Source organism: Camarhynchus parvulus, chromosome 6 (assembly GCF_901933205.1).
Source record: "Camarhynchus parvulus chromosome 6, STF_HiC, whole genome shotgun sequence".
NCBI lineage: Eukaryota > Metazoa > Chordata > Aves > Passeriformes > Thraupidae > Camarhynchus > Camarhynchus parvulus.
In genome coordinates, this window is record NC_044576.1 from 15,243,962 (window position 1) to 15,266,454 (window position 22,493).

The following is a 22,493-nucleotide window of genomic DNA, read 5'->3' on the forward strand; positions in this document are numbered from 1 at the left end:
GAAATGAAGGAAAAGCAAGTAGCATTCTTTTTCACAATGTCTTCTGGACAGAAACTGCAAAATGCCACAGAACCAAAGTGTTTTCCCAAACTCACATGTGGATATTGTGTTCTTACTGACCCCAAGTCCTCTAAAAGACCCAATTATGTCATAATAGCAACAAAAGAATAAGCTACCCTGGATTATCCACTAATAAGCCACTGTAATTAACCACTAAGCAAATGTTGCTTCAGTAACTTGAAAGCCTTCACCTGACCAAAATTTTTGTGATAAACAGGTATCAGCCTGGCGCTCCAGAGGACTCAGCTCCAGCAAACTCTGCAGCCACCCATGGGTAATCACACAGTATGTGTGTGCCTGACACTCCTCTTATTCTGCTTCTTCTACATGCCCCAAAGAATTATTGATATAAATGGTTATAACATTAGTTCTCCAAGACACTGCATTTTCCCCACCAATGAGGTACTGTTCCCAAGAATCTGCCTGTAGTTTTGTGGTACTGCAGTGGAAACTGCCACTCCCCATTCCCCTGCCAATCAAAACTATAAATGAATTACAGTATTTCAATTATCACTCCATGCTTTAACTTTCTCTCCCCCTTTTAGTTTTTTTACCCAAAAACAATGAAACATTTTGTTGTAGATTATGAGTTGCCCAAGTCAAACAACAGTCTTGCTTTATTACAGTACAGATAAAATAATCAAACTTATGTGGCACCATACCTGCCCCACCTGCAAATCAGAGGGTCTAAATCACAAACTTCCATGTTAAAGTTATATTTGATACTTACCATTGTATTATGTATGAACAAGGTATTTTGCTGGAGATTTTTTCTAAATTTTACAGCCTTTTTTTTACAGTAGTGGGAATTTTAAAAATTTCAAGAGCACCAGATTGTGTATACACCCATGTAAGAGTATGAGCCATCATACCATCAATTACTACCATCAATACTATCATTACTAATTCTAACTTGGCTCAGTGTTTGAGCCCAAGCACTTTTTGATAGGAGCTCCAGAGCTGGGCAAGAAGCTTGCACGTGATGAAGTCATGCCCTGTTAGGAAATGCATTTACATGAATACTTAGAAGGTTTTATTTAACAGTGAGGACCTGAGTAGGCAAGCTGAACAACACACTGCAGAAATCCCAACACTGCAAGACCCAAGAGTCTCATGAACAAAATCAGCTGATACTCAAGATGGGTGGTTTTTGCTCTGGAATCAAAACCAGGGTCAAGACCCACACATCCCTTGACATCAAAAAATCACTCAACTTGACTTTCCTTTTTTTTGACCAAGACCCCAACTTTAATTGCTTGTCCACAGTCTCTTTCATAAAGTACATTATACGTAACGTGTGATCTGAGGAAACCTCTTCAGGAGCTTGTTCACTTTGCTTGAAGGCAAATTTCCCCTGGATGACAGGGTGTCCTCATTTTGATTCCTGCGCTCTTTCTGAAAGAGAAGAAAACTCCTCAAAATATTTATGGCTGTTTATTTGCAGAGTTGATGATCATTCCCAGAGACTACTACTAATTGTACAGGGGTTGTTTCTTTCAGAAAAATGCTGCTTCTTTAAGGAACACTTACCATAGCACTTGGCTCAATAATTACAAGCTGATGACCTTTAAATGATGCAATTAATGACTGACATCTTGTGAAGATTACATCCTTCCATATTCTTAGTTAACAATGATATAAACCTCTGTTAACAACCTGGATTTTTTCTTTTTACTTTCTGTTATTTTTTCATCTTTGTTTGATTCTTTGTCATCTACCAAATAAATTGTGGGTAATTTTTCACTTATGCTGTCAAACAGCAACAATAAGTAACTATTTAAATGATGACACTGTTACTGAAAGAAAATGGAAACCTGAAACCAGTTTAAGGACAAGTTTAGTACACATACTTACCTTTAGTCTATTTTGAAAATTATTTTATTTCAAGCTTATCATAAAGTATTATTATAATATGTCAATATATAATATATAATCAGAAACCCCTAATTTTCAAGCAGTATGAAATTTATTTTTCAAAAATGTCTGGCCTTTAAAGTCAGATACAGGTTGGAAAAGACTTCCAAGATCATTGAGTCCAACCTCTGACCGATGGCCACCCTGCCAACTAGACCATGGCACTAACTCATACATCCAGTCATTTCCTGAATGCCACCATGGTAACTCCACCACCACCCAGGCCAGCCTCTTCCAATGCTTCAGCACCCTTTCACTGAAAAAGTTCTTCCATATGTCCAGTCTGAACCTCCCCTAGCACAGCTCAAGGCTATGTCCTCTTGTCACATCACCAGTCACCTGAGAGAAGAGGCTGACCCCCACCTGGAAATTGTAAAGAGCAGTAACATCTCCCTTGAGCCTCTTCTCCAGACTAAACAACCCCAGCTACCTCAGCCCCTGCTTGCAGGAGCCTCTCGATCCTTCACCAGTTTCATTGCTCTTAGTTGCTCAAATGGGTCACAATCAAATCCTTCAGAGAACATTATTCTTACTGGCACACAAAAAATGACTGGAGGCTTCCTCCTTTCCTACTACTAGCCTTTAAGAACATAAAAGAGGCCTTAATTACTTCTGCCTTGGCCACGCAGTCATAGAACGTCCTGATCTCCTCGGCACAAGGCACGTCGTTGAAGTCATTCTGTTTCCAGCAGGCCATCATTACTGACATCTCCGTAATGCACGTTGCCTCTGGAAGGGAAAGACACAACCAGAAATCTCAGGTGTTTAGGATTTCGTGCTAACAACCTCCACAGTGCATACATCTCCAAAGAAGGTTAAAGGCAGGTGAGAAAATCCATAATTCAAGATCCCAGCTTTGCTTTGGGCAGAGAAGTTGTTCCTAACAGAAAGCAAACCGCTGCAGCCATCCAGCATCTGACTGAATTTTTAACGTGTCTGACTCACGTACGACACTAACTTAGGGTTGCAGTGTGAGGAAGCGATCCTTCCCACAGAACCCACGCGGAATTCCATGGCCCAGACGGGCCCCTCCCCTCTTGCCCTGCGGAGCGCAAGGCGCCGCCGAGCTCTGCCAGCAGCGCGGCCCCTCCCGGGGCACAGCGGCGGCTCAGCTCGCCGCCGCCGGCAGCTCACCTGTCGACTGCTCCCGGCGGTTCGCCACCTTGTCGGCCAGCGCCAGTGTCCGGGGCGGGCGGAGCGTCGGGGGCCGCTTCTTGTTCCGCCACTGCCCCGACACCCAGCGCGTCACCCAGGCGGGGTAGGCGGGCGCCGCCATGTCCGCGCGCGGGCGCCCTGAGGGCGGTGCCGGGCGCGGGAAGCCTGGCCCGCCCCATCCTGCCCGTCAGGCCGAGGATAGGCCATGGAAATCGAGTAACTCCCCTCAGCTTCCGCACTGGGCGGAACCGGTGCGACACTGCGCCAGCAATCTCCTACCCACAACGCCTTCTGGGGCAAAAATAACGAAGGAGCGAACACTCTCAGCCAGAGTAGCAGAAATCATGATTGTCTCATGTAATTCAGACGGAATTAAAGGAATCACGGAATGGGCGAGGCTGGAAAGGATCACAGTGGGGTCATCTGTGCTCAAGCAGGGTCCCAGAGAACATTGCACAGGATTGCATCCAGACACTTAGGGAGTTCTCCAACGAGGGAGACTCCACAGCCCCTGTGGGCTGTTCCAGTGCTCGGTCACCTGCACTGTGAAGCTGTTACTCATGTTCAGATGGAACTTCGTGTGCATCAGTTTCTGCCCATCGCCTCTCGTCCTGGTGCACAGCACCACAGGGAAGATCCTGGATCCCTCCATCCCTTTGACACTCTCCCCTCAGATACTATAGACATGGCTGAGGTCCCTCTCACTTGTCTCTTCTCAAGTTCTTCTGCAACTGTATGGAAACTCTTCTTGGTGCTCCAAACTTTCATCACTTAGCTCTCAGCCCCTCATTTCTCTCCATTACATTACAGCTCGATCTCCCCAGCATTGTTCCCACTGTTCCTTCCAAGAAGATACTGAAACTGCTGCTTCCAAAATGGTAGCATTGTTCCACAGCCTCATACTCTGGTGGAAAACCTCCTGTTCCCAGAAGTTTCTTCCCCAGGTCCTGGAAGTCCCCAACTGATCTGGCAGGTTCTGGAGTGCTTCTGTCCCCAGCTGAAAAAGGCAGGCAATACAGAAGGCACAGGAGCATTCCAAAGGCTGGGATACAAACAGGTCTCTGCACAGCAGGAGGGACAAGGTACATGCACAAAACCGAGGAGTTAGATGCTGAACACTGAGGACACAAAGCACTCAGATCCTTGCATGGAGCATTTCCTGAATATGGCATTTTACCACTGTATCAGGAACTGCTGGAGTCCTCTGACCATATACAGAAGACTACATCAAAAATGCTTTTCTTTGCAATTTTTTTTCCCCCACAGGACACTGATTTGGATTCAAATATATTCAACCTCCTAGACATCAAACCCAAAGCACACCCCATTGGCTAGTCAAGGAAGTTAGAGACTCTGGAAATTCTGTTAACTTGAGCTAAACATCACCAGACCTATACCACATTATTCTCAAGATGGTCACTAGAATTTACTGCATCTGCTGACAAGAAATCCTGGTATATCCAATTCTATAATTATTTTTGTGTTACTTGTAAAATAGTATATACTTAGAGTCCAAATTAAAGAGTATGAGAAGACATTCAAGTAAGCAAATTATTTTTTTAGCTCTCTTCTGGGAGTGCATTTTCATCTTTTAAGGTCCAAATTCAAACACTTTGGAAATTCTGAAACATTTTGGTAAGCAGGATGTTTCTGTATTCCCATTTTTTTCTGAAAAAACAGGAAACAAGCTATCCTTTGAGCTTGACTACCAGCAGAGAAGAAAGAAACAGGCTGACACCTTCAAATTAGGCCAGAGAGCTTGCACTGTACAACTCCAAAAAATGGAGACTGAAAATCCCAGACAGGGACATGAAATACATTTCAGTATTCCCATTCATGTGAGGTTCAGCTATTCTTGGTTTTGCCTCTTCTAGCTACCCTTCCTGCCGTACTGCTAGCTACCCATCTTCCCCTGCTGCATTTCCCTCCTGCAATGTCTAACTAGATGGGCAAGAAACAGTAACAAGGGAAGACAAAAGTATTGTGATATAAGAAAAGCTGAACTGCACTCCCTGTAAATCAGCCTCCCTTTTCCCAAATTACATTAGCTAATGGTGGCAGCACCTTCAAGTCCTTTCACCTTCAAAAGTTGATCTCTCATTTAAGTAATTCCAAGAAAAATGAGGTGGGGTAGGAGGGGAGGCTGAGAAAGAGAAAGACAAACTACACAAGGAGAATTGTAATAGCTTCCTGTAAGTTACTGCTGTCTGCATTAGAACTAATTTTTTGGCATCAGTCCCATATTGGAGCCTCAGCATAAGAGATTCCCAAGCAGACAGAATAAGGTACATGCAGAGATGTCTGAAGCAGGACACAGTTTTATTATTAAACATTATTTTTTACGATTACAAATTAATTTTAAGGAAGAATGCAGAACTACAAAAAGGCTGTGTTATTGAATAGCCAAATGTCTCTACAGCCTGTATTTTGTATCGCAGATAGCACCAAGTCACTAATGGATGGGACAGAAGTGATGACTTTATAGGGACAGTCAGAAACTAAATTCCCTCAACAGTGAACCCCAGAGATGTTTTACTGTGAATCTCAAATGTACAACTATAAAAGCCATGTAAAACTTCCACTAATTAGCATTTACAACTTTTTTTTTTCTTGTATTGACACATTTAAAGCTGAATCCTAGCTAGTGTTTCAGCTGGTCAAAACCAAAATGAACCACAGAGCTTAAACTACTAATATTAGATTTGAAAAGAATGTATATCACAACTGAATAAGGGCCACATATGATGCTACAGTAAATGCTATGCCACAATTAAAAACAATGCTAGCAATGCTGTGATAAAATACACCCTTTAAAATGAGACTGCTATCTTAAAAACCTCTTTAAGAGATGAGAAATTACGCCATGTATTCTTCACTTTCTGGTGTAGTTATGTAAAATGTCCAGATACTACCTAAAAATCAGTTAGGGGATGAGGCTAAGATATCTGCTGTATTGGCAAAAAATAATAGAGTTGATATCCATGTCTTTTTGACTGCCTGGATCCAGCTTTCAGGTAAATTCCACTATATTCACACAAACGTACCCTGAACGCACCATACCAGTTCATAATGCCCTCACCAGGCACACTTCATTCTCATCTGTCTCACCCTGACCTCCTTAAACCAATTTAATTAGAGATGCCTTAAAATTTAAAGCACTTCCGCTTTAACTTTAGCAGTGAAAGTAACCAGTTTGCTGAGATTCCAGGTGGTTCAGACTTAAGTCCTGCCTGCTGAGCTATTGTTTTTGGAAAGTATTAGCACAATATATTCATGCACTCACAACTAGACGTGTCACACCCCATCCCAACTCCCACAACCCTTATCCTGTGCTATCTCAATCAGATCAGCTGCCCTGCATTTTCCTGTCAACCTGAGTAGTTCTGAGCTGCCATCCCTAATTCCCATGATCTAGGAAACTCAGCCCATTTCCACTGCAAATTACCTGTGCCTCCTTATTTGCTCAAAGATGCCACAAAGTATTATCATCTGCTCTGATCCATTCCAAGATCCCCAGAACCATCTCTAGCTGAGACACTTGCACATTAAATGGGTCTTTTCTGTGGTAAAAATGTATTTAACAGCACACAAATGAAGATGCTAGTGGTGTCAGAGTTCTGGAACAAATCCTGTAGCTCCACTCCCCTCTATCCTTCCTAATCCCTCTGCAGGGCCATATATCTCTCCCTGCCAGCTCTGAGACAATGGACCATAAAGAGAAGTACAGTTTGTTAAAGCCTGACGCAGGCTTTGGCTCAGTTGGTCATATCACTAAAAGGATTTTATCTCTGATTAATGTCAACCTGTCAGTAGAGGTCTCTGGTCTCTAGGCAGAATGAAGGAACCTGGCATCCTGTATGTTTCCAATTAATACAACTTCCCAGAAGGTGCCTGGAGATTCATCAATAACTTTAATTAAATACAGCCAAATAGATGACAACTAATGATTAAGAGAGTGGCTCTCTTGGGACTATGGCTGAAGAGCGTGTATGGCAGGACAGTAAGTGAGGCAGATGGCTGCTTGTCTAACACAGCAATGCCTGCTAAAAGTCTTATGTCCCTGATGGCTGAGTTTCAATTCCATTTATCCTGTTCCCAGTCCTTTAGAAGTTGTTCTTCCACATCACTTAAAGCTACCCTCAGTCAAAATGCAAGAGGGGCGTTTCTGCTGATTCTCCAGCTGCTGCTGCACTTTGCAGACCATTTCTAGAGAAAGCAGCTCATTCTCCTTTCCCTCTAAACATCCACTACTGCTGCTTGGATCTCATTCCACTTACTGTTAGAGAGGACCCAGAGATCTTTCAGTTTGAAAATTACTACAGTGACTGAGATAAGAAAAAGCAACTCTTTCAGAACTCCTTTTGAGTTCTAGAAATTATAATGTTAGGTATCAAATGAATATTTTTCAGTGAGCCTACAAATTGCAGTCCTTGCTAAAGGACAGAAAACGCAGACTACTAGTTCAGTAAATTAAATAATCAACTTCTAACTGAAAAAATAGGCAACACGTGGTATCAGAGTTTTGGCAGAAGAATGAGAACTGTGGCTTGCCCAATCAATGCAATGCCTTGGACTGCTAGATTTTTAACCTTCAGTCAGTTATTTGTTTCTCGTCTCTCACCTCTCAGAGGGCATACATTTATTCTAGCTTGTCAAGTCAATTCTGAGACACAGCATCCACTTGTGTTTCATGTGAGCAGTAATGAGGAGATATTTATTTTTAGAACAGTAATGCTAGTGAATAAAGCTATCCTGACAGCTTTGAAAGCCTCCCTCTAGTCACACAGTAAACAGGCACAATGCATGACAAGCAGTGAAGCCACTCACCCTAGTCTGCAGGATCCTGCCAAAGCGTTTACACGGGTAAATATCTTCAATATTTGCTATCTTTGATAAATTCCTTATTAGTATCAGTTTTTATGAATATGGGTACCTGCACTGTAAGAACTGTTGAATTGTTGAACCTGCACTGTTGAATCTATCATGTACAGTCTGAGTATCACGTAGCCTTCCAGTAGTCACAATATGAGTGATGACATTCAGCCACCATCTTGCTGGTCTGTATTTAAAGTAGTGAGAAATCCAGTTAGCCAAGAACAGAAATCAGGAAGCTTTTTCCAAAATAATAATGCTGTAGTGACCTTCTTCCTTGTCTGCATTCACCCGCTTGCATTAGCAGAAAGACAGCTAGGAGGGTAAATTGAATTCACTTTGGCCACGACTAGCAGTACACATTGGCACTAGACAGCAACCCTTTCAAATGCATTATTAAGTAAATCAACTGCAAATTGTTCAAGGGTGTGAGACCCAGCTTCTCCTCCTGTCTCCTCCAAATAACAGGAGAGAGTGAAAGCAAAGCCATGGCAAAATGTTTACTCAACGTTTTGTAGTCCTTGCTGTGCAGAGCAGTAGATGCTGTGAAGGTCGGCAGCATCGAACGCAACTGCAGCCACAACTCTTTATCCAGCTGGGCAGAATTCCCACCTCTCCTGTCCCTGCAGAGTTTGCCTGGCAGCTACACAAAGTATTCATACCATGCACTGAATAAATATTCCGGCCTTAATTCTTACACACCATACATAAAAAGTGAAATAAATTTACTATATTAATAGAGGCCACAGACACACGGTTTATAAATCATGGAAGTATTGTGACATAGAGGAGATGAAAGCTAGTATGATCTACGACTACAGAAAAAAACACTGCAGATACAAAAGAAACAAGGCTTGGGTGAGCTTCACAGCTAAGAGTGGTAGCTAATACTCATTACCTTTTGAGAAGTTCACCACCTCTAAGACTGTAAAAAACAGTTAAACCTAGGATGACACCAAAAACTCAGAAAAGAAAGCTATCAAATGACTTGTGACTCAACTACAAACTGGAAATTGTACTTTGAAAACCAGACAAAACCCATAGAGTATCTGTAATCAAGTTACTTTCAGATCCGTACTCTTTCCATACACACTTTAAGAAGGTAGAAGACAATCAGAAATACTCATGCTCGGCAACGGTCATCAAGCTCAAAGCAACAGCCTTCTGTAGTATAGACACAGAGCAAAGCAACAAAGAAACCCTGCAGGACTAACAAAATAACCTGGTTGGCTGTTGATGGTAATATACTGACTACAGGAAGTATATAATGGTGAAGGAATACTCGGTTGTGAAACAGCTAATGAACAAATCAGGGCCCCAGGGAAGGAGTTTTTACCTACTTTGCTAGCTACTATTCAGCTTGTACCACCACATCTTCAATGCTACTGTAAGTTGAGAAACGTGCTCATGTTGCTGAGCAGGAAGACAAAATGGGGCTTTGGACATCACTCAGCAAGGACTAAGCAGGTGCTGATGCACATACTTATACTGGTACTCCCTCCTGTTACTCATGTAAGGACAATGCATTAAATGTAGCATGTCTAATTTTGGCAACAGTAGATACGTTATATTAAAGACCTGAAAATTACTATAAATGCTGCACTTCTGAAAAATCTACTTAAATTACAGGATAAAATAGTAAAAGTAGCATGTGCTAGTACCTGGTTCTTATTTTTTATGTTTAGTACAAAAAGAAAGATCACAATTTCTCCTGGCTAGTCCACCAAACATTTGAACAAGAAAGTGTTTTGAGATATAGCTAATTAAGAGAATGCAGTTAAAGAAGACTGAATTATTTTCTATACAGAAAAATGAAATTAAGTCATTGAAGGCATTAATTCAAACAATTTACCTAAATATCATTAACTTGATTAGTAGAAGTCAATATTCAGAACTAAAGCAGCCTTAATTTGTTTTATCTTAATTTACTTCTCCAGCAAGTGGCCTCATCAATCCTGAATACACATCTATAATTTTTAATCTGATATGAGTAATCCAGTTTAACAATTAACTAAGATATATTCTCTTAGGTATTCATGTCTCCTGAATAACTGAAAAAAAGGAACTTAAATTGATAAATGCATTTTAGCTGAAGAATCACCTGTTACTGTTATTAGAGAAGAGACATAAAAAACCATTCTTCTCCTAAAAACAATTAGGTGAAAACAATGTACACTGCATGCATTTTCTACATTTATAAAAAGCCAGTGATAGTCATGGGTCTGAAGTCTTTACTGTCACGTGCCCTGATTTTAACATGGCAATATTGTTACGTCACCTGAGAGGCAAACATGGAAATGATCATTACCTATACTGGTATTATACCTGTAATCCCATATCTATAACATTATGAAGGGGAATTTGAGGGGAAATAAAAAGATATTAGGTGAACCATGCAGCACTACGCAATAGACAGTGATGTAATTAGGAAGAGAATGTAGAGTCACTGCTGTTACTAACTTACTGACAGACATCAGACTTCCCATAGCAACGCAAAACTGTCTTACAAAATCAAATTACACAATTTTCATTACCAACAAACTGTCTTAAGAACAGATAAACTCTGGGTCTTTAGTCAGTAGTTAACTTCTGAAGGAGGGGAAACGAAGAAAGAAAATAGCATTATACCATCAGAGACATCACTGCATATGGCCATATTTGCCTGTGCATTTAAACCTTTGACCCTGAATTAATTAGTTTCCCTCCACTGCAAGATCAATTATTTCAGAAAGATACCCTCTATGGCAGGGAACAGTGGAGTTTATTTATACCTGTAAGCAATACAGGCTATGCAGCAAGGAAGATCAATCCACAAGTTGTCACTCAGGAACTCTGGTCACAGACCAGGATCACAATGTGTTAAGGTCGACAGAGATACAAAACCACCTCAGTGCACCTGGCTCTGATCACCCATTTCAGCATACAAAGACTTCAAGACTTGTATCCAAACTGCACAGACCACTGCAAAGGCACCATTGTGAAAATGTATTTGTCTTTGCAGAAAGCTGCACATACTCAAAAGGAAAAAATCCAAGGCCTCTGAATTGCTAGCATTAAGGAGATAACAGTAAATTGAGATTACAGATTTCAGATTTGATGGAAACTTAAAAGAACCAAAGTGTAGAATTTTATTTTGTTCTACACAATACCTTTCTGGTGTGAAATACACTTTCTGGTGTGAAATACTTTGTTGAAAGTTGCAGCTTAAATTGTTCTCTCATCCCATTGTACATATGATCTGCTAAGTCATCAGAAGAGGAAAATTAGGCAGAGTTAAGTGACCTCCCTATAGTTACTCAGTTATCTTGAAAAGGAGGAGTATTTGAGGCATGTTACTTGGGGAGAAGAGACTTTATTGCAGCAATTTCATAAGGCACGATTGCTTTTCACAGAATTGTCTTTTGTAATTCCTTCACTGGAAAAGCCATTTGTTAATAGCAACTAAAAGTACATCTTAATGAAGAAAACATGTGATTGATAAAATACTTAAAAAAAACAACTAATATTCTGAAGACCTAAAAAAATCCCTGAAATATCTTAGGGCACTTGAGCAAGAGCCTGAAGTCATGTAAGACATATTACAATATAAGTATAGCAAATGCAAAAGGAGAATAAATTCCTCTTTTGCCCCACATGTTGACACCTGCAAGCCAGGAGTGGCTTCACACCACAGAGCTGAAACTCAAACCAAAGCAGTTACTAACGTTTCCACTGCTGAAATCCAATCATAACAGAAACTTAGTCACTTCGTGCACCAGAAAAAATTGTCTCTGTAAGAGTTTTTTTTGGTTTTGTTTTTTCAAGGCAAACATTTGAAGTGAGTAAGAATACACAGTCTCAACTTTCAATGCAAATTTCAAATCAAGTCCTTACAAACATGGGTCAGTGCTGCCTTGTCCTCTTCAGAAAAATCTCATGCATGTAGTCCCAAAATCTTCCCTGATGAGACTCATTGCGATGAATCATAGCAGTGAGGGCCTCACCCTGATCAAGGCTTTGCCAATAATCCTGGAGCCACATTTCTTTCCAACTGAAACAAAAAAAGAGACACCATCACAAACAATTAAAAAACCCAAATTAGTCTGCAGCTGTAATAGCACTGAAACATTTCTTTCCCTTAAGATGAAAATAGGCCCAGAGATGGTCATAACAAAGTATGTTGTTAGTGTGCCACTGTGCTCTAAGTCATTTACAGAAAGTTGCTTTGAAAATTCTCTGTAGCAAATACAAGTTCACTGTTAGCTTTACAACATTCTAGAAGTATTAGCGTATATCACTATCATGTTAACCACAGAGACTAAATTACTAATTGTAGAGAATAAAAACTTCTATTAAAATAAAATCTATCACAGAGTACTTATATAATTTTGAGAGTAGATTGTGGTGACTGACCACAACCTGACACATACAACTGCTTGTTCTACAGCTTTCTTCCTTAAGCTTACTTGGCTGTGAAACCCAGCAGCCCAAATACAAGTGAAGCTGCAAGCATAAGGCTTGAGAAACCACATCCCCACACATACACCTAAACATGTAATAGTGTTCCAGCTACATATACCTACACAGAGAGAGATTCTGATTGCAGCAGCATTCTGACAATTCAGCATATCTATCAACCCTAAAAACAAATTAATAAAGGTTACAGAGCATGCAAATGTGTAGTGTAACCTTACTGTAACTGGGTATATGCTCTAACATAAACTCCTTTGTTGTCCTCTGAGTTCAGAAGGCTCCAGAACCACAAGTCACAATGTGTGTTTATAGTCAGACCTTGCATGTTGCATATAGTCTGTCACTTGTATCCCCACTAGATCTGTGTCATTTTTCCACAATAATGTTTTTCTAAACTAATGAAACACTCCATAGACTGGCTCAGCATTCATCTAAATTGATCACACTGTTAAATAACATTACTGTCAGACAAACTCAGACAAAAATATGGGCATGCTTAGCTAATGTTTTGATGGCAACTTTATGCTATTGTTACACCAGTTAGAATTATAAGTAGTCATGTTCCATTTTGCAAATAAAAATGGGTAAAGCTTAGATGCTTATCAGATAGAAACCAATGTATTTCACAGGAGATGCCCATGATCATGCCTTGGGAACTATGGACACATATCTTTATAAAGTAAATAGCAGTGAGTGTAAAAGCTTCCCCTGAACAATTTTTCCAGACACATCTCATGCCTACAGATGGGGAGAGTAACAATGAGACGCGGAAACTTCCCTGGGATGAAACTGTAGCTTGAATTATGGACCAGCTGTTCAAAACTCCCTGCTGAAGACCTCTGTGAAGAATGATGGAAGCACCTCGGCCTGCATGTGGCACCGGCAGCAACTCTGTGTGTGCCTCCACAAGTACTTCTCTACTGCCACCTGATGCTCAAACCGAAAACCTATGGAGGTGGACCTCCTATGAGCTCTCCAGAGTAGGGTGCTGCATTGCATACTTCAAATAAAAAAGCCACTTTGCTACCGAGACTGAGAAAAGGCATTACCATAAAAAAGCTCCAGTAAATCAGTCAACCAACAGAAAACAAGGGACAAGAAGCTACTCAATCTGTTTTCTCTTCTGCACAGTCCTTCTCCTAAATAAGTACCATCCTTGAACACAGCAAGAGTTTTGTTGCACAAAACAGCATTAAGTCTTGTATTCTGGGTGAGCCTAATTTCTGCTCTGAAGTCTACAGGAGTCAACCAGGCCTGCAGTGAACATTGGCAACCCCAGTACTTTGTAAGGAGTTACAGAGCTGCTTTTGCCTGAGGGCTGCCAAGTGCTTTACCATCACTGTACTGAAAAACATCCCTCTCTTCAAGCAAAGAGGCTAAGATAGACAAAGGATAACCCCACTGCCTGACGTAACAGAGCATTTTAACAGAACATTCTGAGTGTAACACTCCACTTTAACTGCTAGCACCACTGTCCAAGCCTCCCGTTCAGCCTCAGCGTTACACAGTATTAGCAGAACCCCCTACACCACCCACAAGCGTAATACAAAATGTAACTGGAGAAGTAACAAGAGCTGCTTTAAGTACAAAGAGTTATTAAAGTTACAGCTCCTGTTACTTGAAGCTTTTTTTTCCTTCAAAAAGCATAATATTGGCCTGTTACCTGTCTCCACCAGAGAGGTCTTCAACACTTCCAAACCCGGGGGTTGGCATAGGACATCCCATGTGCTTGAACTGAGCTATATGAGGTCTGGGAGCTGGAATTTTTCCGTGAGACTTCTTGTGTTCCTGCTCCTCTTTGACCCGGGTGCTCTCCTTGTCACAGATGAAACACTCGAAGCCATTCAGGTAATTGGGCAGAGTCATGTCATTCACACCCCACTCCCGCTTCTCCAAGCTCTCTAGCAAGAACTGGTTTTTGATTCCACCGGCATTTTTATACTCTAGATACTTCAAATATTCCTCTCCATTCTTGTCCAGGAAATCCAGATACTTTGCCAGCTCTTGGGGGCTGTCAAAATCATCTATAAGAATGATGGAGAGGTTGTTTGGCATCCAGTCCCGCACAGCTGGGGAGCCTCGGTACACTGGGACAGCACCCAAGTGCATGGGGCGCCACAGCTTCTCTGTCATGTAGTCATCACATATGGCATTCTCCAAGGCCAGATGGAACTTGTACCTGGCAATAAAAGTCATAAATTCAGAATCTTCTGTAGTGGCTGTAGAAGTGTCTCTCAGTCGCTCACTGGGGAGCTCACGGTTATGCAGGCATTTACCATAGGAGTCAACCTAAAATAACAAACAGCATCTTTACAAAGTGATTTGTTCCGCTGGAACTTGTTTTCAGACCCTGTAGTTCTTGTAAAATTCCTAACTTGGATTGGTTCGTAGCTATGTTAATTTAGCTTCATTTTCACTCCAAGGTCTTTCCCTAGAGACTATTCCTAGAGTCCATGTTCTACAAGTTTTAGAGAAAACCAAGTGCTGAGTTCCAAAAGCAACATTAGCCACACTACAGACTGAGGGGCGAGGAGAGCAGATGCAACCCAAATATGTATTTATTACTGGATAAATCAGAAACTGACAAGTAAAGAACAGCATTTGACTCTATGTCAATTTAAACATTCTCTTTCTACTTAAGAAAGTACTACTAGTGCTACTTAGTGCTTTTCCAAACAGTTATTACACAGAGTTCCAGCCAGTCTCAGCAAGCTGAGAGAATTTTTCCATTTGTTAGACTGAGAAAAACTGATACAGGGAGCTAAAAGAATACCGTCTAAAAATATAACACAACATGCTTGAGCTGGAATCTGCACCACACTTTGAGAAGACAGTAATTTTTTAAAAATTATTTTGCCTTTGCTTCACTACTCAATACATGATGACCTTACACAGAACAGTAACAGAATCATGACCAATAGAAACAACAGAAACCACTAGAAAAAAAAAGTCTCTGGCAAAGTCTAAAAACAGATTATTTTTTAAAAATCAATCTAATATCCTTCACACTTTTTAAGAGAAAAAATGCATTTTTTTCCTGATTGGAAGAAACATTATTTTACTTTATGAAGCTACTCACCATCAGCTGTACCATAGCACAACAAACCATCACAGAAACAATATGGTCCTACCACAACACAGGTAAGGAGCAGATTCTCACAACAGAGCAACCTGCCTTTTAACTTCACTCCTGTACTTTCAAACGGGAGCGAGGCTTGTAAAGCGACAGCCTTCCTGTATGCTAACTTCAAAATCCAGAGATTTCAGCAGCTTCTAGCATTTGATCCTCAAGACCGAACTTATTCAGGCTTTGCCCAGCTTGTGACTGATCCCGAGTGCGCCAACTCAACATCTAACATCTGCATCAGGCCTACCTACTGACATGCGGTGTAGTCTAGATCACGCTTTGGGAAGGAATACAACTAGTTTTTCTGTCCAGCTTGTAGTCAGCATGCATCCCGTTAAGATTCGTGTCTTTGCTAAAAACAAGGACAAACAAACCCCATTAAAACGAGGCGGTAGAGGGGAGCAGCCAGGTGTTCCCAGCTCCGAGAGCCGCCCCACGCCACAGCTTCCCCGTGCACTCAGCCCACCTACCTGGATGTACTTCATGAGCTCCCGCACGTAGCGGTCCCGGTCCGAGGGCACATCGCAGTGGGACTGCATGTACAGCACGGGGCCGTAGCCCTTCCGCCGCCACGCGTCCTTCTCGGCCAGGGGCACGGCCGGGGCCCGCAGGTACGCGGTGCCGGGCAGCCACTGCAGCGTGAGCGGGTAGTCGGACTCCCGGCGGAAGGTGGCCGTGTAGTTGAAGAGTCGGATGCCGGGCGAGTGCGAGAGCACGTAGTTGTTCATGGGGGACTCCTCGTGGAAGAGCGCCCAGGTCTGGTGGGGCAGGCGGGGCAGCGGCGCCTCGTACGCCCTGAAGTCGGTGCCGTAGAAGATGAGCGCCTTGGTGCGGCGGTGCCGGGCCACCCGCCGGCTCCGGGTGACGAGGCAGGAACCGCGGGGACAGTCGATGCGCTCTGTGTCGCCGGGGAAGTGCGGGAAGAGGCTCCCGCTCCACCACAGCAGGATGGGCAGCGCCTTGTTGCTCCGCGTGTCGTTGTTGCCGGGCCCCCGGTACGACGCGGCGGCGACGAAGGCCGCGCCCGGCGGGACAGCGTCCTGCGCCCACCCATCCGCCCCGCACGGCTCGGCCGGCTCCTCGGCGGCCAGAGCCACTGCCGCGCTCCAGGCCAGCGCCAGCGTCACCCACAGCCCCGCGGGCCCCCACCCCGGCCCGGCGCGCCCCATGGCCGGCCCGCCAGTCCCGGGCCGTGCCGCGGGCCCGCCCCGCCGCCCCAGGAAGCGGCGCTGGGCCCGCCCCCGGTGGTGCCGTCACGGGGCGGGGAAGGGCCGAGGGAGACCGGACGGGAGCGGCACCGCCTCTCCCGCCCCTCTCAGCGCGGACTGTCAGCGCCCCTTTGAAGTGGCTCGGAGGGGCAGCGACACGGAGCCCTGCTCTGGCGGCAGCGTCAGCCTTGCTGCAGCGGCCCGACGCGGTGACCTATTGGCAGCTCCCTCCCAACCCCACTGTACAATGGCTGAAGCTGCTGCGAGCCTCTCTGCCGCTCCTGCATCCGTCTGCGCTAACACGGGCCACGCAGTACCTGCAGCTGACAGCGATAAAGCCGAGCTGTTCCCCGAAGGCACAGCAAGCCGCGGCTGAACGCACCTGCAGAGAGAGGGCTCCTGGACCAAGCAAGCGGTCAGCTGTTACAAGAAAGAGCCCCCAGCTCAGCTCCTGTTGGAGACCATAAAGGGAAGGAACAGAAAACAACTTTTACTAACAGAAATCTTATGTTAAGGTTTTTGGGGTTTTTGGTTGTTGGTTTGGTTTTTTTTTTTAATATCTACATGTAATTTTAAAGCTCCCTTGAAAGCTGCTTTTCTATACAAACCTTGAATAATTCCTACAGTATTAAAATATTCTGTAAATGGGAAAGTGGTTTGTGCTACACTACATAAATCCAACAGACATATTCTAGAATTACCACTCAGTTGCTCATTCGCATAATTGCTAAAAGCTTCACATTAACTTCTTAAGAGACAATGTAATATTAATGAATTATCAGTTATAATACAGGACATTAGTTAGTATGGACACAAGGCAAAGAAGTATTTTCAGCTATGTTAGAAACAAGTTAAAGAGGGAGTAGTTTTCCTTTCCTTTGAAAAGTTAGGTGTAGACACTGCTTGGGCCTGCTCCAACAGCACCACAGTGTCCTCCACCTGGGCCCGGAGAGAAGGTAACAGACATGGGCTCTCCACAGCAATTTCCACAAGCATCAGAATGCGCTGCACAATTTACTCCACGCAATTAATGTACAAGATCCACAAGGCCCATCATTATCACACCAGTTCCATGGCAGATTCTGGACATAATGTACATTCTATAGGAGAGGAATCTCAAAAATATTCAACAGCAAATTTAGTATTATTGGATATTTAGCAATGATTGTCTTGTGCTTTCATACAGATTTGTTATAAGGCTATCAGCAAACTGTACAACAGCAATATCCAGGGGTACAGTCAAGATAACACTGCCAGTTCACTCTGAACTTTTATTTTTGCAATTAGCAACACTCCCAGCAAAAAAACCACAACCCAACCCAACCCCCCAAAAAAAAACCAAACCCAAAAAACCAAAAAAAAAAAAACCAAAACCAACAACAAAAAAAACCCCCAACCAATTCATCCAGGTACCTTTAACTCTGAAATATGAGCTCTTTTAAGACTGCTGAAGTCATTAACTTGACATTGTCACACAGTAAGGGCAGTATTTGCTTAAGCAGACCAAAAAACCCCCCACCCAATGACTCAAGCTGTGTCAGCAAAAAAAGGGAATTTCTTTGTGAAATGGAAGTTCAGACAGGGCAGAAAGTAAAAAACCAATCAGCTAAATAAAGGAACACTGAGATTAAACAGTACCTTTTGTCTGTTGACTCTTGTTGAATTTCTTATCATTCAGTGCGAATAACAACAACGACAAAAAAAGAAAGACTGAACTTGGTTAGCAGAAGATTGGATTGTAAAGGATCAATGAGCTAGACTTCCGCCCTTCCCATTTCCCCCTCCCCGCAAAATACAGTGTTTGGAAAAATAAGCAGTGTTTATTTACTAACAATGACATAAAATACATCTTAATATATTTTTATTTCTTTACAAATTAAAAGATGCATTGGAAAAACAAGTGAAGAAAATGAAAGGTTCATTCATGATTTCATTTCCACCCCCACACCCCCCAATATTAATACTAGAAATTAGTATTTGTGGAAGTCTGTGGTTGCTGTGCATTATATTCCTGGGAAGTTCTTTTTTTCCCCTCTAATTAAAAATCCTCTAGATTTTTTGGTTGGAGGCAGTATGTGGAGTAAAAAGTCAGCCACATTCATACAAAACCGCTGAAAGTTCTGTCAACTACATCTTGAAAGAGTGTCTACATTACAATTTTCATGTTCCCCTTTCTGTGTAGTGATGGGAGGGAAGACAAACTAGCAGCATTAGAAGAAAAATGGATTTATATACATGCTACAGGATATAGAACTAAAACCACAGCCAGATATTTTTCTGATCTTAACAAGGACTTTCCTATGAAATATCAAGCCCAGATAACATGTTCTCTAATCCATCCACATTCTTCCTTTCACTTTCAGTGCTATTGGTAGCTTAAACTCCTGGGTACTGGAAGAACACCTGTTAAGTGTTCAAGTTAAAATATACAAGCCCCCTTTCACAAGTAAATAAACAAAGCCCTTAGAATTCTGAATTTGATTACACTAGCTCCCTCTTCACAGGAGTCTTCTCATCCACCCTTGCAAAATGGAGCAGCAGAGCAGCCAAAGTGGATGGATTAATCTGTCTGAGGTATTTTAGTTTAACAAACAGGCTTATAAAAGGTTTTGTGCAAGCTGATCAGTAGACAGAATGTGGAGGGTATAAACACCCAGTAATGAAACTCTTTGCTATGGCCCAGGTGCTGTCAATAGCCAAAATCAGGTACTTGCAATACCTATTACAGTAGTCTAAATCTTAAGGATTTGTATCCCCTTCCTTGTGTTCCAGGGTACAAAGCAATCTCAAATTCATGTCAGTATAAATCAAATTCCTGCTTGTTGGCTATGATTCACAAAAATATGGTTGAAAATGGCCACTTCCTTATCATTCAGTTCCTACACAGTCCCTCATCACCTTGTTAAAGGTATTTTCTGCTTAAGTTTAAGAAGCTTTTGTTCCCACCACCATCTGACAGACAGGTAAACTCTGCAGGAGAGGTCATGGAACATGGATTGAGTAGGACAATACAGAGCCGTGCAATGAGAAGGAAAGGAGTCACCACACAAACAATAGGAAGTACCGTCTCTACCCCTACACTGTTCAGAAGCTGTTGATTTTTGCCCACTTAACTACTGATTACTCCATTACAGTTCTGCACAGCAACTTATAGTACGGGGAAGATAGTGGAGAGAAGTTTGCCCTGCTGCCTCCTGGCTTACCACTCATTTCATGTTTCATGGCTTTCTGGTTTGGACAGCCACATGATACATCTGTGCTCTGACAGATCATGTTTCCCTCCTTAAAGGAGACACAAAATGTTTGGCTGCTCCAGCTCCCATCACCTGACCTGCCTCTTGCCCTCCCCACCTGTGCATCCTCTTCACACTTGGAGCATGCACACACACCCACACAAATGCACAGCAGCTACCAGAAGTTTTGAAGAGTTATCGCTTTTCACCCAATGTTGAATCATGTACAGTGAACTGAAAAAAACCCTACATTCATTACAACAGGATTAGCGAGCATGGGGTGGGGTGGGGGGTGAACTCCTGCCAAGCACAGGAAACAATTTAGATGCAAATAAAAGACCTGGTATCAAAGGCCTTTTTTTTTTTTTAGCCCTCACCAGGAAAATATTTCATCTCTCATATGGGATTGGGAAAGGTTGAAAGGATTTCTGCTAATGCAACGTGTATTAAAAATTATGGAATTGTACAGATTTCTATGTTGTCCTTTTTGAGGGTGCTGGGCCTTCTGATCAGGTCATTAGTGGAGACTGAAATGTCACTGCTGAGTTCTAGCACCACTCACTCCTCTAGCTCAGTAGCTGCCGAATCTCCTTGTGCATGTGACACAGGAAGTCCACATATGAAGCCCCCCCACTCAGACTCTTGTCCTCCACTAGAAAGTGTTTGAACAGCATTTCCAGCTTATCTTCTTGCTTCACAATTATCAACTACAAGAAACCAAACAAAACAAGAACAAAACCAACAGTGAGTAGCTATTAGAATTAATCTTCATGGGGAAAATGGAGCAAAAAGCTAAATGCTCAAAAGTCCAAAGACAGCCAGCCAGAATCACAGCATATATGGCTTATGTGCTTTGACTTCCGTAACTTAGTTGGGTTAAGCCTCAATCCTTTCTAAATAGAAGGAAAATACCATATATGTAGTTTATATAGTAGTGTATTGTAATAGGTCTGAAAAAAGGAAGTTTTAGAACTATGGTAAGCATAAAACTCCAAAACTAGTGAAATTTGTTTCCAGATTATTGAAAACTTTGCATAACATTTATGAGATTGGGAAGAATAAGTTCAGGACTGCAGCATCACCAGGCATCACCTGACTCTACTAAGAGGGAAGGGGATTTAAAGCTGTAAATGGGGGACTTTTTTACCTTCATGTAGCGGGATCTCTGCCCTTGAAGCATATCAACAATAGACCGCACTTTCTTTGAAAAGGGGTTTTCCAAGACTGGCAGGGTACTCTGGAATGAAAGATATCCAATCCCCATTAGTCTTGGGAAATAGAGCAATGTTAAACAGAAGTCAGCAGTTTTGGCATACTGTAAAAGGGTAGAGAAATATCTACCCCATTAGCATACAATCTCTTGGACTTCGACTACTTAGAAGAGAACATAACATGAAATCAGAATTAGACATCAATTATTTATTCCATTTAGATATCAACTGTTCTCTTCACTGTTAATGATATGACTTGTCAAACAAACTTAGGCAAAAGCGTGCCTGACATGCCCAGACTATCAACATTTCACACATCTGTGCTTCTCTCATTTCTATTAATGAAAATTAAATGCTCTTTTTTCTGCTGGCTTGCTCATTGTTTTAAGTTTTGAGTGACTATCACAGACTCTAGCTTCCACACTGCCATCCAGCTCACCAAGGCATTGCTAATTTGACTGAAGGATGACACTCCAAAGAGGTTCTGGATCAGGCTTTGCTGCACATTGACTCCCACCCACACAAAGATGTTCAGCCCATTCTCCAGCAGGTAGATGTCACCCTTGGAGAGACGCTCCTCGGAGTTCCGAATGGCTGCTGGCAAGGAATCACTGTCAACATCTGCTTTGGTCTGTTTTACAGGGAAATAAAAATTAAAGTAAAATAAAAGTTATAAAAAAAGAACATTTTAGGAAGTCTTGAAAATTTCTGCCACAAAGACAGCAATGATTTTCTCATTTCTAGGACTCTCAAGAAGTAGTCACTCTTGTGACTGAAGTGGAATTTTCCTTAGTTTTCTTACTCAAAGTGACACAGAAGCAGTTCAGAGACTTGGTCAGCAAAAAAGAACAAAAGGCTTCTGTGGAAAGACTCAAGTTCAAATATCACCCCCTGGAGTAGGAATGTAATCAGTTTTTAGTGTTATTCCAGCAACTATGGTAATGAAAAGTCTGAACAGTATGTGGAATTACCTTGAAATAATGAAAGTTACTACACAAAGTTGTAAGCCTTAGGACTTTTAAAAAAGACTATGAAAGAGTCAAAAGTGTCTTATTTGTCACTAGTCATATGCTTACAGCTCAGGAAAAAAGTATCCTCCAAGAAATTTACAAGGTGCAGTAATGCTGAGCAAAATTAAGTGAAATAGCCCAGATGGCAGATCCCCAAATACTTCTCAAATCACTTTCCCTTGCTAAAATATAAATGCCATTCCTTGAGATGAGTCAGTGAGACAACAGCAAGCCTCAAGTGCTAAGCAGAT

General features: G+C 42.2%; 3 protein-coding genes across 9 annotated transcripts in view; all 3 read right to left on the reverse strand.

Moving 5' to 3' along the window:
* Positions 1–631: 631 nt before the first annotated feature.
* CHCHD1 (coiled-coil-helix-coiled-coil-helix domain containing 1) lies at positions 632–3,303 on the reverse strand. Its single transcript, XM_030951576.1, has 3 exons — positions 3,109–3,303; positions 2,585–2,703; positions 632–1,455 (listed from the first exon to the last, which is right to left on the reverse strand). Exons 1-3 carry the CDS (start codon positions 3,248–3,250, stop codon positions 1,345–1,347), a joined length of 372 nt encoding a protein of 123 aa, XP_030807436.1. The 5' UTR covers positions 3,251–3,303; the 3' UTR covers positions 632–1,344.
* A 5,158-nt stretch (positions 3,304–8,461) lies between these two features.
* On the reverse strand, positions 8,462–16,773 carry FUT11 (fucosyltransferase 11). Its single transcript, XM_030951665.1, has 3 exons — positions 16,051–16,773; positions 14,117–14,742; positions 8,462–12,031 (listed from the first exon to the last, which is right to left on the reverse strand). The coding sequence occupies exons 1-3, from the start codon at positions 16,747–16,749 to the stop codon at positions 11,884–11,886; spliced, it is 1,473 nt and encodes a 490-aa protein (XP_030807525.1). The 5' UTR covers positions 16,750–16,773; the 3' UTR covers positions 8,462–11,883.
* A 1,819-nt stretch (positions 16,774–18,592) lies between these two features.
* Positions 18,593–22,493, reverse strand: part of SEC24C (SEC24 homolog C, COPII coat complex component) — a 37,585-nt gene continuing 33,684 nt past the window's right edge. For all 7 annotated transcript variants that reach the window (XM_030950815.1, XM_030950816.1, XM_030950814.1 and 4 more), the window contains 3 exons: positions 21,672–21,863; positions 21,169–21,258; positions 18,593–20,728 (listed from right to left, as the gene is read on the reverse strand). In XM_030950815.1, coding sequence (XP_030806675.1) covers positions 20,588–20,728; positions 21,169–21,258; positions 21,672–21,863 — 423 coding nt within the window. In that variant the 3' untranslated portion in view covers positions 18,593–20,587. The remainder of the gene's footprint in view (positions 20,729–21,168; positions 21,259–21,671; positions 21,864–22,493) is intronic.